Here is a 17,987-nt window from a genome sequence, read left to right as displayed (position 1 = left end):
GTATGATTAGTGCAATTTCGGAATGCATTTTAATAGATGATTATTACATTTATACTAATCTTTATATTATATTGGAATTTCTTTCAACTTGATACCCGTACTTAATTTTGTTATGTATGCAATTTGTTGTATGTATTGGTCTTAAGCTGTGATATTTAGGTATTTCCGTCCTTTTAACATTATTTTTGTAACTTGCAATTTAACCAGGCATGCAACTGCCTTGTTGTAAAATAATGCCCATGTTCCAATATACTGTGGACTTGTCAATGTTAACGTTTTATTGCAGAAGCATTTTTTTAAAACTTATTCATGTGAACAAACATTTGGTGGAGTGCATTTATTGATAAGAATGTTTTTCCATTCCAAATGGTTTTTCAAGCTATACTTTCCCCCATTTTGATGCTATTTAAGCATATGATACTGTGATAAGTGTTTGGCTCACGTTAGCGCAATGTGCTCATGGTGAGGATTGGTACCGCCTTTTGTCCATTCTTTTGTTCATTGTTTGTCTTCTGTTGTCAACAATTACCTGATAAATACTTGAGAAGCAAGATGTAATGACAAATCTTCATGAAAATTTTTCAGAATATTTTATATAAGTCATATTATGACCAAGTTTGAAAGTGGATTATGTTGGGTTTAAAACTAGGTCAATTATGTCAAGTTAAAGAAAAACCGTTGTGAACACTGTAAGTCCCACTTTTTACCATCCAATCATCATAAATTAAGCTCAGAACATGATAGTTTTCTATTGATATTTTGGCCAAGTTTTTCAATGATTCCTGTCTATTGACAAACATAGCCGCAAGTAAGGCAGTTTTCCAAATAGGAATGTAATGAAACCTTGTTAACACTCATTAAGTCAATTTGTTTGCACAACCATAATGAAACTTGCTTCAATGACATCAATGCAGAGTTCTAAACTTGCAATGAAATAGAAGATTAAATTTTGTTCTAATGATAAGTAAGATGATCGAGCTACAGAAGCATTCACAAAAGCTAACATAGTCTGCATCTTTCTTATTCAGGTGATCAACCTATTGTATTTGTCTCTCTGGTTGTCGTTCAGAAACTTTTGATTCTTCAACTATGAAATATATTTATTGCACAATAATGTTCATTTTTTGCTTTATTAAATAAACCTTTTGTTGAACTTTATTATTTTGTGTTGAGTTATTTATTATAACCCCTTCCAAAAAAGTCATATATTTTTTAGCTCACCTGAGCACAACGTGCTCATGGTAAGCTTTTAGGATCACCTTTTGCCCGTCGTCTGTCTTGCGTCGTCCATCATCAACATTTTGCCTTGTAAACACTCTTAGGGGCCAAATTTATTGTCTGATCTTTATGAAACTGGGTCAGAAGATTTGTCTCAAAGATATCTTGGTTGAGTTCGAAACTGGGTCATATGAGGTCAAAAACTAGGTCACTAGGTAAAAGTAAAGAAAAAGCTTGTTCACACTCTAAAAGACACATTGATTGTCCAAACTTCATGAAACTGTGATAGAGCATTTGTCCCAATAACTTCTCAGCTGAGTTCGAAAATGATTAAGGTCAGTTGAAAAACATTGTTGCCAGAGGGCTGGGCAGTTTTCCTTCTATGGCTATAGTAAAACCATGTTACACTCAAAGTCTTATTTTTAGTCCAATCTTCATGAAACTTGGCCAGAACATTTGCTCTAATGTTATCTCCGCTGATTTCTAAAATGATTCCGGTTCATTGAAAAACATGGCTGCTTCATACAACTTTGCCATATTATTTGTCTCAAGAGAGTGAGGCTGTGTTCATTATAAGGATATAGTAAAACCTTGTTAACACTCTAGAATTCACATTTATAGTTCAATCTTCTTGAAACTTGGTCAGAACATTTGTTCTTATGATGGATCAGCTGCGTTTGAAAATGGTTCTGGTCCGTTTAAAAATATGGCCTCCAGGGGGCGGGGCAGTTTTCTTTATTGTTAACACTTCGGAAGTCACAGTAATAGTCCAATCTTCATGGAACTTTTTGCGAAGATTTGTTTTAATGATAGCTTGGCTGAGTTCGAAAATGCATGGTAATGGTTCATCGTACTATTGCATTGTCGCCATCGTACTATCACATTGTCGCCATCGTACTATCAAGTTGTCGCATTGTTGCCATCGTACAATCACATTGTCGCCATCGTAAAATCGCATTGTCGCCATCGTACTATCCCACTATCACATTGTTGCCCTCAGGATTTAAATGTGTAACCAAGATGGCCTTAACAGTATTCCATATCAGGGTAAGACGGAATGTACTATTAAACATTATCTTTAGTTGATAACACAGTATTGCTTTCCAGATATCAAATATCACAAATTTTAGGGAAAGAGATGAATGAAAACCTATCCGTAAATGACATTTTTGACTTGCATAGCGCGACAAGCTACTGAAATAGTATAGTGCTCATGATAGAAAGGAAATTGTTTGATTATCTAGCCACACATGTGCAACGTACATTTTGTCTAAAAATCTTTCCTGCAAGCCAGTTTGCTATAAAAATAACACAGTGTGACTTCAATTTTCTATCCAAAAGTATCATGGTTTGGTGTTCCATTTACAAGACACAATGAAGTTTTGAAAGACCTGTGTCATGCAAAAATGGGACTTATGCAATATACTTCCAACGTAGCTCCAGTTCAGCCTGCATATCTGCGTAGTCCTGTCAGGATATGTATACTGAGGAGGATACTCGGGAGACACCACAAAACCTTGCATGCTTTTTTATGCCCCCAGTAGGGTGGCATATAGCAGTTGAACTGTCCGTCAGTCAGTCAGTGTGTCAGTCTGTCTTTAACGTCTTTAACTTTAATGGCCATAACTTTTTCAATATTGAACATAGCAACTTGATTTTTGGCATTCATGTGCATCTCATTGATCTGCTCATTTTGAAAGGTCAAGGTCATCCTTCAAGGTCAAATGTCAAATATATGGTGTCTGTCCATCCGTCTGAAAACTATAACATTGGCCATAACTTTTTCAATATTGAAGATAGCAACTTGATAGTTTGCATGCATGTGTATCTCATGAAGCTGCACATTTTCAGTAGTGAAAGGTGAAGGTCAAGGTCATCCTTTAAGGTCATATGTCAAATATATGGCGTCTGTCCATCCGTCCAAAAACTTAACATTGGCCATAACTTTTTCAATATAGAAGATAGCAACTTGATATTTGGCACGCATGTGTATCTCATGAAGCTGCACATTTTGAGTAGTGAAAGGTCAAGGTCATCCTTCAAGGTCAAATATATGGTGTCTGTCTGTCCGTCCGAAAACTTGAACATTCGCCTTCACTTTTTCAATATTGAAAAATGCAACTTGATATTTTGCATGCATGTGTATCTCATAGAGCTGCACGTTTTGAAAGGTGAAAGGTCAAGGTCATCCTTCAAGGTCAAATGTATGGCATCTGTCTGTACGTCCGAAAACTTTAACTATCACCATAACTTTTTTATGCCCCTAAAGGGTGGCATATAGTTTTTGAACTGTCCATCTGTCTGTTCGTCAGTCAGTCCGTCCATTCTTCAGTTCGTCCGTCCGAAAACTTTAACACATTGTCCATAACTTTTGCAATATAGAAGATAGCAACTTGATATTTGGTATGCATGTGTATCTCATGGAGCTGCACATTTTGAGTGGTGATAGGTTAAGGTCAAGGTGATCCTTCAAAGTGAAAGGTCAAGGTCAAAGGTCAAATTTTGCAATATTGAAGATAGTGACTTGATATTTGGCTTGCATGTGTATCTCATGGAGCTGCACATTTTGAGTGGTGAAAGGTCATCTTTCAAGGTCAAGGTCAAAGGTAAAATTTTGCAATATTGAAGATAAAATGTGTGGGAACAAAAACTGTCATGTGACCACAAATGCGAACGACCATGCCTATTTTGCGGACAAAACGTCAATCGATGGTTTGTTTTCTGAAACTCTCCGTTTTAACAGAACACATGTTACAATGTCTTGGTGCATCATACACAGTGCGAATTCTACTTTTCATTGATTTTATTGCTCATCTTTTTAGATTTAATACTTTCTGAGATCATTCAAAGACAAATAGCGAACTCTACGATGCAGACCACCACACATTTTTAATTTATACCTGTTTGTTGTTAAAGAGATTAAAACTGAAGGTTTTATTACTGTTAGTAAGCATATTTTTTAGCGTAGCTGTATTAAGCCAGCTTTTCACCTTACCTGACCTTTGTAAGTGTCCAATAAAAGTCAAATAAAATTTCCCACGGCTAGGTACGAATGAATACACTTCATTTATTCTATTAGCTGATTTGAGTATACCACCAGAACATTGGAAACATATCCGCGTCTTTGTAACACTGTTTTACTGCATGAAACAATTTTATCTCTAATGAAAAGGCTTAATAGATAGAACAGTTTTACAATTCTCGACATCAATACGGTTTGTGCGTGCTCGACATCAATACGGTTTGTGCGTGCACCTTTTATTTTCAGAGAATTACCAGCGCAAAAGTTAAAGGCTCTGTTCTCATATTTATGCCCCCCTTTGAAGAAGAGGGGGTATATTGTTTTGCACATGTTGGTCCCTCCGCGCTCCGTCTGTATGTCCGTCCTTCCACCAGAGGGTTTCCGGATGATAACTCAAGAACGCTTAGGCCTAGGATCATGAAACTTCATAGGTACATTGATCATGACTCGCAGATGACCCCTATTGATTTTGAGGTCACTAGGTCAAAGGTCACGGTCACAGTGACCCGAAATAGTAAAATGGTTTCCGGATGATGACTCAAGAACGCTTATGCCTGATTGATTGATTTTATTTGGTAAACATATGAACATTACATAGTTACTACATAATGCAGACAATATAAAATATATTATCACAGCAATATACATAGCAAACCATGGAATGCACACACAATACCAAGGATAACACAAAAAAGAGAAAAATGATTTTCACTTATTTCCATTGTGGTCCTTGTTATTGGTGGCAGTAACCATGAAACAGTCATGTATTAGATTTTAATAATGTATATGTATCAAATATGTACTGTTTAATAAAGTATATTACTGATTAAGAATGAATAAATATAATCACATGTTCATTATTATCACAGAAGTTGCATAAGAAAGTTACACACTGCATAGGTAGTTAATAAACACATTTTGTAGCATACTATAAGTTAAAGAATAATTATGAGATCCTTGCATCTTATTGATCATAAGACTTAAAAATGTATCACAGTATTTTAACAGAACATAAAATTCATAATAAAAATTATACTATAAAAAGCTATAAAGACTCTAAAAACTGTTTCTTGATGGCACCCTTGAAATTGTTAGGTTTAGGTACATCCCTGATGTTTTGAGGAAGATTGTTCCATAAACAGATACCATTATATGTAAATGTTTTAGAACCAAAACTTTCTACTCTTGGTTTGGAAAAACGACCAGAGTCTTCAAATGTAAAATTTTCAGCAAAATGATCAGATTCTGGCTGAGCTACCATATTAGACCTAGTACAACGATTATGTACGTCAGACACTGGCTTAAAATTCTCACCCATATACTCTGGTGCAAGGCCATTTTTAATCTTATGTACATGACAAAGTATGATCTGTTCTACTCTTTTTGAAACAGGCAGCCAACCTAAATGTGAAAACTGTTCTTGACCAACATGTGATCTGTTATCCATATTCAGAACAAACCTAATCATCTTGTTTTGTGTAGTTTGAAGCCTATTTTTAAGTGACTGAATAAGACCAGGGTACCAAAAAGAGCAGGCATAGTCAAAGTGGCACTGTATAAGGGACATGACAAGGAGTTTTCTGGTGTGCAATGTTAAGAACTTACTATTTCTGTATAGGAACTTTAACCTTGAGTTTGCCTTTGTAATAATTGATCTAGCAATGGTTTTACCAGACAGGAACTGGTCCAATACAGCACCTAGGTACTTAACAGAACTTGATGGAGTAATTGACACATCATTGCAAGAGACATTTAACTGAGAATTTGACCTTAGTTTGGGCTTTGAGCCAAACAATATAGATTCTGTTTTACCAAGATGTAGGGAAAGTTTATTGTCCACTAACCACTCACTTATAAGTACGAGATCGCTAGAAAGAATGGATTCAATTTCTGAAATGTGTTTACCAGCTACCAGGATGCCAGTATCATCAGCATTAAGTAAAATTTTATTTCTTACCACAGCGGCCATATCATTCACATAAATTAAAAATAAAAGGGGACCTAAAATGGAGCCCTGAGGAACACCACATGAGATGGAGGCCTCGAAGGACATAGTACCTGATACGTCAACAACCTGATGGCGATCGGAGAGATAGGAGGTAAACCACCTGACTGCGTCACTATGGAGACCAATAGCCTCAAGTAGCCTAGGATCATGAAACTTCATAGATGCATTGATCATGACTCGCAGATGACCCCTATTGATTTTCAGGTCACTAGGTCAAAGGTCACGGTGACCCGAAATAGTAAAATGGTTTCCGGATGATAACTCGAGAATTCTTATGCCTAGGACAGTGTCCGACAATTCCGGAGCCCGGGGGCTACGGAAATTTTTCATCGGGCTACTGAAATTTTCCAGCTGACGCCCGCCGGGCTACTATAAATCTATAAGAGCGGTAGCCCGTTTTATTGACGGACATACGTAGAATAAACACGCTGACAATGTGTTTCTACGCCGTGTATTGCTTATAATCCGATAACAAAGTGCAATCAACTATCTAATCAGTCACCGATCACTTGCGGTAATGTCGTAAACAGTAACAGTGTATTTTAATCATTCAATCAGAATCAACATTTGTCGTCTGCTAATAATATAATGAGAGCCGGTTGGATAGTTGGCGCACATGATGCAACATCATTTCGCAGTTTGGAATTCTTTGTTAACCGCAACAATCAGTAATAGCGACAACGTTTTTGATGTCGTTAAATATCCAAGGACGCCGAACATTAAATAAATCAAAACAATAGCGAATTCTTCAAAACGATAACGAAACCGAAAATGAATATTAACAACGGTGTGAACGCGGTTGACACATGCTAATTAGTTTGCATTATCAATTAATAATTGGATTAATCGACTGTTAATCAATAATACCATACATGCCCAATATATATTTTTTAAACCAAATTATGGGAGGGTAATATAGACGATAAGAGTCATCAACACAAACGTTTGAAATTTTCTAAAGTGTCAAATGAATTTCGGCATATGGTTCTATTTAAAGATATGATGAAATAAGCTCCCAATCAGGACCGTTCAATTGCAACATGCGTATATCACCTGCCACGGTTTGCACGCGTAGTGTACAGCTATATTAGGTTAAAAAATTATACATTTAATAAATGAATTTCTTTGTCCAGATAAAAAGTGCGCAAAAATTGGCATGGATGTATTTATTTGTAAATAAAAATTTCGTAGCGGGTACAACATTGAGATCATGAAACTTCATAGGTACATTGATCATGACTCGAAGATGACCCCTATTAACTTTCAGGTCACTAGGTCAAAGGTCAAGGTCACGGTGACTTGTAGTACTTACTTCCATATTCCTGTCAACATGTTAACATGTAAAAGTATAAAGAGCAGTGGAAGCGAGGCCTCAATTTAATGCACTGCATTTCAACCCGCGAGGTATCGGGTCTATTCGCGGTTAGTGTGTGAATGTAAGAGTTTATATACAGGTCATCACCGGAGTCAGGGACCTATACAAAGGCCAGCGAAATAATCGTTAAAATAAAGACGCTATCCGTGAACTACGTGACCTGGAATTTTCTTTATACCAGAAATATGTTAAATGAAGATATTCAGCAATATAATTATGGTATGTCAATAATAGATTCTTAATGTGTATTCAACAATACAATGATAAATATTATTTTTGATTCATTTAACAATAATTCAGGCCCGTACCAAGGCACTGGGCCCAGGGGCCCGGTCCCCCCCCCCCCCCAGCTGGCTGTCGAGTAATGATTTTTTAATAATGGGTCTACTGCAAATTTTCTCACATGAAAGGGCCCACAGTACACTTCCCTGCAATAAAAATGTGCAGATGTGTTTTATTGCCCCTGACACACAAGGGGATTAGCGCTAATTTACTCGCAAGTGGAGATAAGCCCCTAGGCATTATTTTCTTATTACCTTGTACACACATCCCCGATCTGTCAATTACCCATTGTGCTCAATGCTTCATCTTTTGATGGTGGGTGTAACACGTCTTTTGATTGGACAAGGAAAGAGAAACGGCGAATGGGTGGAACTGATACAGAAGTTCGTAGGTCAGAACGATAATAGTGTTTTCTCTTTTGAATTCAAACCCACTCTAGAGTCATAGCTTATTAAACATTTCTGTGAAAACTGTGTTGTAGATAATGAACATATTATAATGAATTTACTTTGAAATTGTATATAGAGGAGGTTTTATTTCAAAGAGAAAATACTAGTAGGTTATATGTCAGTTACTGACATATAACCATAGTAGTATTTTCTCTCTGAAATCAAACCTCCTCTACAGTCATACTTTATAACACATTTCATAATGAAGGTTTTTTTAGTTTCAAAGGTTGCTTTTACTTCTTTATAAAGTGTAATACATTTCTGAAATCTAAAGCTTTATACATGTGTGTGAATTTCACATCAAGGGGTCGTTGATAAAGCATGTCACGCTTTTTTTTACCATTTTTACCCCGGCATGTAACAAACTGTTACAAAATCTTGGACCCCCCTCCCCTAAGGGACGTCACAAACTCACACTTTCGAACATTTTTAAAAAAGTAATACTTAATTTAAATTTAATCTTAAACTAAATTCACTATTAAACCGTATTAAAATTTCACTTACCGGTAAAAGAACTATCACATTACAGGCTTTTATAACTGCAGGGTTGTTACGATGAGCAATATTAATATTTATCCACGTGTTAACGTCTAATAAAAACGAAATTATAATTAAGATTTTCTTTCAACCCTTTACTAACTAAAAATGGAACAGTCCAATTATTTCGTCATTGAAATCTGTGTGGAGGTTGTGCCTATTGAATAAGCCGGCCCAGCCAAGTTGCCTATAAAACATTAGAATAACAGAATCAGGAGATACGCAATTCGTCTTATTTTGACATAAAACTAATTCAAATGTTTCACAATTTTTGAAAATTATTTTTAAATTCTTCTAAAGAAATAATATATAATTATACAATTTTTTTTTAATAAATGTGTGACATCACACACGGCCTGACCCCCCTCGCCCATGTCACAAACTGTCACTTTCTTACTCACCCTCCCCCACCTGGAGCGTGACATACTTTATGGACGGCCCAAAGCTTTAGACTTCAGAAAGGTACTGATTTACTTGTTATATATCCATAAATTTATAGCACAACATATGTTTCTATATGCATTAAAATTCACCTTGAACAGTGCCTAATTAAAAAAATATATTCCGGAGGGGCAGCCCCTCCCGCACCCTCCCCGTTTGGGCCCCCCCAGTCAACATTTCCTGGGTACGGCCCTGTAATTATTCCACCATATTGACCACGGTGCCTATACCACGTGACTTTTTAAGATCTGTGTGGGGAGTTAAATGTCAACAAAAGCACGACAAAGGTAAGATTTTTAAGGATAACTTTTTAAATATGTCATCATTTTCAATGGGATAAACTTGAGAGCCCGCTCATTCATGAGAGTTTTCTATAGGTATCATGATTTTTTTAAACAAATGAATATTTTTTCAGTAAAGTGCAACCGCGCGTTTGAACGGTTAGAAAAAGGTAGGATCAGTGTGGGGACATTAATTATGACACAGAGACATCACCTCTCGTGAAATAAAGCAATAAACTTTATGGGCGGAGCTTACACTATATCATTTTGCATTCTTTTTTTCAGGTTTCTTTCATATATTTATGAAATCAAAATCAAGAAAAATATTCTAACAGTCGCACTTTTATTTTTCCTCTTATAATTATACTATAGACAATGTTCATAACCTTTTTAAAACCATTTAGATTGCGAAGCTGCTCTGTTGGTCTGTTTCGTATAGTTACACATTGACAACTTGGTCTTTTCAAAGAGAAACGCACACAGAAACAAGATGTGTGGTCGTCTGCATCGTCGAGTTCGATATTTGTCTTTAAATGTTCTCAAAAAGTATTATACCTAAAAATATGAGCAGTTCATCAATGAAAATTAGAATTCGCACTGCGTACGGTGAACCAATGCATTGTAACACGAGTTCTGCTAAAATGAAGAAAATATAAGAAAACATACCTTCGATTGACGTTTTGTCCGCAAAATAGCCGTGGTCGTTCGCATTTGTGGTCAAGTGACAGTTTTTGTTCCCGCACATTGCCAATGGGAAATGTAAAAGGATGATGAAAAGTAGATGGGCATCTGAAGGAAAAACAACACATCATTTGAAACTAAAATGAAAATACACAAATTTCTTTAAAATATATAGTAAGTACATTTTTGTACTTAAATTAACATTTAATTTTCAGATTATGTCATCTTGCTTAGGATTGGGGAGAAAGGTTGCTGGTGGCATAACATTTCCCATCTTTGACCCCGAAAGCCGCATCACAAATTGAGGAATTTGTTTGCAAGAAAGCACTGTTGAAAAAAAACATCTTGTGAAAAAATGAACTTTTTATATTTGCTCTGGCACACGTACTGTGCCACGCCCGGATGATGAGCACAAAGCGGTACTTGACAAAGGAATGCTGGATTTGTTGATAGGTAAATGACAATTTTACTATACAAGTTATTGTTTTAATAGTTTGAAATTGTTAAGTTCAAAATAAATATTTAAATTCGAATTATACGATTAGCGCTCCTGGGCTAGGCCTAATAACAGAGGGTCTTAGTACCAGACAGTTGCCGCACCAAGATCCAAACCTGCCCCCTAAATTGACCCACAACATGCCCTTATAATTGGATCTGATCACATTATTTTACAGGAAATTCAATGAATTTTCAATAAACTAATTTTATTTTAACAGTGAAACGAGTTTTATAAATTAAAAAAAGTTTTAAAAAAATGCATGTAATAATAAGAATTTAATGCATATATAGCACATGTTATTTGAAAATAGTCCACATGTATAATATCCAAGCACGTTCAAATGTGCACTTTTGCCAAATTTGGACCCTGTCTTTTTCAAATCCTAGCTGGGGCCCTGGATTAGATAAAAAGTTTGAAAAAGCGATTAATTCTACATAAGTTATTTACAGTATTTGCAATTGGTGAACTGTAGTTGTACTCAAGATATCAATTTGCATTTCAGATTATGCCATAGGATGGGGGAGAATCGCGGACCTGAACAAAGCTTTGATAGAGAGGAATTCCTACTCAAGAAAGCAGTTAAAAAAACGCCTTCAATGTGAAAAAGTGAACTTTTTTATTTTGGTCGTGGATAAGAACAGTTTGTTTAAAAAAAAAGTGCATGTCTATCAAATTATTTGTTTTATGTATATATTATGAATATTTGTGTTGTATGTCTTTTAAAGTTACATTGTACATGTATCTTAAAAGTATCATCGAAATGCGGAACGAAAATGCTTACATTTTCCACATAAGTTATGTATTTTTTGAGTCTGCGGGAAAAATGCGGGGATTTTCAGCATTTTTTCCGGATCTTAAAATAAATATAAAGATACTATGTTAAATAATTATCTTGTCATAATTTTGACTAGTTTTTAGCTAATCTGAGCACAAAGTGCTCATGGTGAGCTTTTGCGATAGCCTTTTTTTTTTTTTTTTTTCAAATGGCCTTACATGGGTATATTTACAAAATGCATGTTATCCGATTTCTGCCCTGTATCTCAATTACGCCCATAATCTAAGTTATGCCCGTAATTTTAACATTCCGCCTGTAATCTGAATGCCCCCGTGAACTGCCTTCCGCCCGTAATTTTAAATTCCATCCCACCTCATTTACATTTTTCGCCCCTGTATTCCACCCGGATAAAGCCCGGAATCTGCCTGTAATCTGCCCCTCTTCTTAAAATCATATATAGAAAAATACGCCCGGAAATAATTTTTATGCCCATAATTTAGTTTGTGATTCCGTGCCAATTCCGGGCGTAACATTTCGGACAAGTTGGAATTTGAAAAATGTCTTGGAAGAGTTATTTTTTACAAAATAGTGATCATTCAATGTCTGCCCATTCATACGGTTCAAGTATTTTTGCTTTTCTGTATTTCTGCTTTTGGATTTCAGACAGTTTACCTGGGCTTCTTAAATTCCAGGAAAAAGAAGGTAAATAAACGCGGACTATTTCCGCGGGTATTTTCCGCATAAGTTCCGCATAGTTTCACGGATTATTTCCGCGGAGATTTTCCGCATAGTTTCTGAATGCGGAAAAAATGCTTAGAATTTCCGCAGAAGTTCCGACACTGTAGAAATATAAATTTCCGCGTTAAATGCGGAAGAATAAAGTTCCGCGTTCAATACTCCGCATTCCGCATTTTTTCCGCACTGTGGGATTTCTCCGCATTTACTTTCGCGCTCTGGTTTTTGCTACGGATCTCCGCGTCCAATTCTCCGCATTTTCTGCGCACAAATTGCGGAAAAAGTTCTGCGGAGGTATTGTGGAATTCCGCATTTTTTGCGGAAATCTGAGCTAAGGGATTATGTAGCGGCATTGTTGCGGCTACAAAGCCGCTACCATTTTTTTGTAGCCACAACTACTAACCAGAAAGTAGCCAATAGTAGCCGCTAGCAGCTACCTTGTGGCAATCTTATGGCTATAAGTGGCCACTAGCGGCTCTTATAGGCACTAGCCGCTCATATATAGTAGCTGTTAGCGGCTCATAGTAGCCAGATGATCGCCAAAACATATTCTTGTATAAAAAAAATTCAATTATGAGCCAGATGGTAGCCACAACCAATACTTTAATATTAATCTAGAAAACAAAACAGGCTTATAGTAGCCACTAGTGGCTCTTCGTCAATAGAATGGCACTCGTGAGCCAGAAGGTAGCCACAATTGTAGAATAACATCATATTTTGTATGATGTCATAACATCACTGATGATGTCATCAGACGAAAAATCAAAATGGCTGAAGAATCAGACAAACAAAAAGAAGTTACTGTGGAAGAGTTAAAGTTATTGAAAGTAAGCTGTGGTGATTAATACAGTTTTAATTGGTGTATAATAATGAAAAAGCATGGTTTCGGAAATAAAAAACCTGCATTATTGAAATATTAAATTTGATTTTTCATACCCCCAAAAAGGACGTCTGTTTCAAGTTTTAACACTGACATTTTTCTTTGACATTTGATTTGGCTAAAAACAAAGGTTTTGAATTAAAATCGTGTTTTCATTCGTGTGTTGAAGGTTTGTATCTATACTTATTCATTATAATATCGTTTATTTTTACACTTCAATTGTTGTTGTTTTTAAACAAAAGCAGTACAATTACATGTATCAGAGCAAGATTATTTTTATCTCTGGATTATTTCAAAGGTTGTCATGATGTTTTAATTCTAGCTGTTGGGCTGGCCATTTGTCAAGTCAACATAAAAGACAAAAGCAATCCACATATATTCTTTCTAAGAGGGTTTCTGATAAAAAAATAAAATAATGTTGAAGTGTTTCAGATTGGCCCCACTTTCCTCAGGACAGGTGTCCTGAATGGTCAAATTTGTTCCGAATATTTGTCCTAAATCATGAAAAACTTTCAGACAGTTTTGTTATCGTAAAGTTAATAAAAAAACAAGTCAAAACTATATAAATCCAATAACATTTTACTTCAAATAACACTTAAACATTGACTTAGGAGAGTTTTTTTAGTAGAAATGCCTTTGTTTGCAATTTATAATATGGTATTGTAGGTTCATATATGTTAATGGCTATCAAGGATTGCAATCTCATTACACTCACTTGCGGAGCCATCCCAGAACCAATAGCGGCAACGTAGCCGCAACTTGTAGCGGCAACAAAGCCGCAACTAGTAGCGGCAACATAGCCGCAACTAATAGCGGCAACGTAGCCAGAACTAGTAGCCAGAGCAGACCAGTGGGCACCCAAACGTTGCTGCAACGTTGTATTTAGGTTGCAGTCAAACGTTGCAGTTTGGTTGTACCAATGGTGTATATGAAAGTTTTCCCGACGTTTTTTCCAAACAATGCCGCAACGTTTTTTTTCCAAACGTTGCTGCAACGTTGTATTTAGGTCGCATTAAAACGCAATAAATAATATATAAAAAATCGAACCCACGAACTTCCGATCGCTAGGCGGACACCTCATCCACTACACCACGGCGACTGTTGTAAATTTCGGACAAAAATGTTGACTATTAAATTTTGGTTGAAACTTTTAAACTAGATTCTACCATTTTAATGCATAACACAACTTAGACAATATATTTTATCCGGCGATTTTTAGTTTAAGTTCATCTTTAGCATCTTTAAGTTTAAGGAACTGATTTGTAAAATTGAAAAAAAAAAAGAATTTCTAAAATTTACAAGAAATCATATTTTCATTGATGCCAACTGTATTATTATAAAGTACGATTCCTACTCGAAGCGTTTCATTATCCCCTCTATAGACACCAAGTACTTGTTCTTTCTAGGAAACGGACTCGACAGTGTGCATATCTGCCGGTGATACTCGAAAGGGCGGTTGGCAGTAAATAGTTTTTATTTTTATATTCTTTAAAAAAATAATTAAAAAATACTACGTTTGAATGCAAGCTAAATACAACGTTGCAGCAACGTTGGGAGAAAACGTTGGAAAAACTTTCATATACACCATTGTGACAACCAAACTGCAACGTTTGAATGCAACCTACATACAACGTTGCAGCAACGTTGGAAAAAAAACGTCGGGAAAACTTTCATATAAACCATTGTGGCAACCAAACTGCAACGTTTGAATGCAACCTAAATACAACGTTGCAGCAACGTTGAAAAAAAAAACGTCGGGAAAACTTTAATATACACCATTGTGACAACCAAACTGCAACGTTTGAATGCAACCCAAATACAACGTTGCAGCAACGTTGGAAAATAACGTCGGGAAAACTTTCATATACACCAGTGTGACAACCAAACTGCAACGTTTGATTAAACGTCCGGGTAATGTTTTGTATGCAACGTTGTGGCAAGGTTCGGTAATGGTTGCCGACGTCGCGACCTAAATATTACGTTGCAGCAACGTTCGCAAAATGTTAGATGCCCAATGAGAGAGCCAGACCTAGTAGCGGCAACACAGCCAGAACTAGTATAGCGGCAACCTAGCCGCAACTAGTAGCCAGAAAGCTCATTTACATACGAAAAACTATCTTGCCGCTACAAATTAGCCGCAACATTGCGGCAACTTAGCCGCAACTAGTAGCCACATGGCCTAAATTTTCGTAAGGGTTTTTGAACAAGGAGCTGAACATTTTGTCACAGAGCGTATATTGATCTAGAGTCCGTGATTTAGTACATGTGACACACATACAGCAGTATCAATATATAGTGTACCTTTTTTCAATCATACTGTTTAACCGGAAAAAAATATATCAGTTGTTATGAATTTAAAACTTTCCATTATATATACTAAAAAAACTGTTTTAATATATTTATTACTTTAAGGCTTACTATAATCCGATCATTGCTCCATTTTGAGTATTTAACAATATGAAAAAATATTTTCGACTCTACCTTATTAAAAACAGTTTGCTCGAAACATTGCCGACAACAGCCCCAATTTGCGTTTCATACACCAAATATATTTTTTGACACAACATGGCAGCGCCCATTAATTTGTTGACAAATAGTTGTTAAAGTATTTTTCAGCACTCTATGTATGTAAAACAGTTTAACTAATGATTATTTAATAAAATAATAAATGTAAAGAGTGAACCCAAAAAATTATAACCCTTTCCCAACTGAATGATGTAAAAAAAAACATCTCTAAATAAATATTGGTGACAAAGTCACAAATAAAACTTAAAACCCCTGAAGTGGAAAAGATTTTAATTAAGGCCTTCGTTACCAACTTCTTAACAATGTCAATGGTTTAAAAAAGCTATTTCAAATAAGAATAACTATTTCCTTTGCACATTTATTTCGAATATTTAACCAAGGCCAAAATTAATAAACATTTAATTGATAAAATAAACTGCAGTTCAGCATTTACTCACTACTTCAGGACTATAATACCAGTACCACTCAAAATGGGAAAATGTGCGTTATTTTCATCAAATAAATTATTTTATAAATTATTCAAAAAACTTTATAAAAGACATACAAATGTCCTCCTCAAGAATTGTGTGACTTGTGCATGAGGATTGTTTACATGTAGAGATAGAAAACAGTTATTTTGCACATAAATCCAATTTTAAATAAAATGATAATAGGTGCTACCTAATTTACGGGCAAAAGTTTTTTTGATAACCATGTATTTTTTATAAATATATTGACATGATTGTGTTCAAAATATAATAATTGAAATAAGTCTTTAATAAGTAGTGAAAAAATGCCAGTAAAAATAATATATACAACTGAATTACATGAATATGAAATTAAATGTTGAAATTTCTATACCATAAATACATGAATACGTGAAGTTTCTTGACTACCAGTACTTTGAATAACACAAATGCGGATTCGAATAAAGAAATTATGGGAAATTTGTTAATTATGTGGATAATTATACCAATTTATATTTAAGTTAGTTGTTGTTATTTAGTTCTCAATTATAATTCATAAATAAACCATTTTTTTTAAATAAAATATACCAAGACCAGGAGCTCTCAACAGGACAGTTCTTCCCTCAATATCTGCTGCAGACAAATACCAAAAATGAACCGCCCGTGACCGGATTTAGGGAATACACACCGGATGCTGGATTTCAGTATTGTTATTTTCGCAGTGGTTACCTCGCTTTTAATTTAAGACCTCTAAACAACGCTGGGGTTAATGATTTTAACAAAGAAGGCTTTTTAAATATATATTTTTATTAATTTATGAGGATAATAATAAAAATAAGGTGCAGAATTGAACGAATAAAATTAATTCGAGACTAATCTTATTCGATTAATTGCGTCGGGATTTAGGCAATACATTTTAGACGGGTTATATTTCTGAACATTGTGTTTGGAAAAAGTGAACGCAAAATTTAGTATAGCAGTCTTTGGTATTTGGCTTATTCCCGTAATGGCGTTAGGACGGGAAAACAGGAAGACAAACAAAAAATAGCATTTGGCGTTGAAAAACATATAATACAATAACATAGAGTACGATTCGCTACACAATAATCACTGCCATGAAGTATTATTTCTTGAGGAATGCATCTACGTATCATGTAGCGTTTGTCGAAGTGCCTATGTTGCTCCAGCGGTCTTTGATTTTCATCGCGAAAATAGATGACAGCAGGAATTATTTGACTTGATAGCCTTTAAGGTAATGTCTCTCTGTATTTCAGAAAATTGATACAAATAAACGGTCAACACCCGCTTCGCGGGATTTTGCCCGTACTACTGTTAGAAAGCCAATCAAAGTGCAGCTTGAAATTAGTTCACTGTCTTTATCAGATTCAGACTCTTAGACTGAATATTGTGCCCTATTGGTGCAAAAAGGTACCATGTGACATTGAAATTAAAAGGCACAATGTACCTTTTTGCACCAACTTGGTAATTTGATACATGTCATTAACCTCGAGAGTGGCATTTCATTTATCTACCTGTGACGGTTGAATCGTTGATGGATGTTTATCTTTATAATAAACCGGTAGCTTGTTAGAGGGCTAAACTTATGAGCAGTGTTTTTATCCCCCGTCATAGGCAGAGGGATATTGTTTTGGCGTTGTCCGTCCATCCATCTTTCTGTCCGTCAGTTCGTCCGGCACTTTTGTGTCCGGAGCCATATATTGAAAGTGCTTTGGTGGATTTCATTGAAACTTGGTATGAGTATATATATGGATAAGAGGATGATGCACGCCAAATGGCATTGTACACCATCGGATAAGAACGAAGTTATGGCC

General features: G+C 35.6%; 1 protein-coding gene across 3 annotated transcripts in view; it reads left to right on the top strand.

Annotated features, from left to right (window-relative positions):
* LOC127843691 (metallophosphoesterase 1-like) overlaps nucleotides 1-17,987 on the top strand; it is a 220,691-nt gene that overhangs the window by 181,392 nt on the left and 21,312 nt on the right. The window contains exon 1 of one of the 3 annotated variants that reach the window (XM_052373409.1): nucleotides 15,726-15,807. The exons of 1 other annotated variant lie outside the window; for it this stretch is intronic. In XM_052373409.1, the coding sequence (XP_052229369.1) occupies nucleotides 15,806-15,807 (2 nt within the window). In that variant the 5' untranslated portion in view covers nucleotides 15,726-15,805. Of the gene's footprint in view, nucleotides 1-15,725; nucleotides 15,808-17,055; nucleotides 17,408-17,987 lie in introns of those variants that run through there. One more of the 3 variants, XM_052373411.1, reaches the window with a different exon arrangement.

The sequence above is a fragment of the Dreissena polymorpha genome, chromosome 9 (assembly GCF_020536995.1).
Source record: "Dreissena polymorpha isolate Duluth1 chromosome 9, UMN_Dpol_1.0, whole genome shotgun sequence".
Taxonomy (NCBI): Eukaryota; Metazoa; Mollusca; class Bivalvia; order Myida; family Dreissenidae; genus Dreissena; species Dreissena polymorpha.
This window is presented reverse-complemented; position numbering and strand designations above follow the sequence as displayed.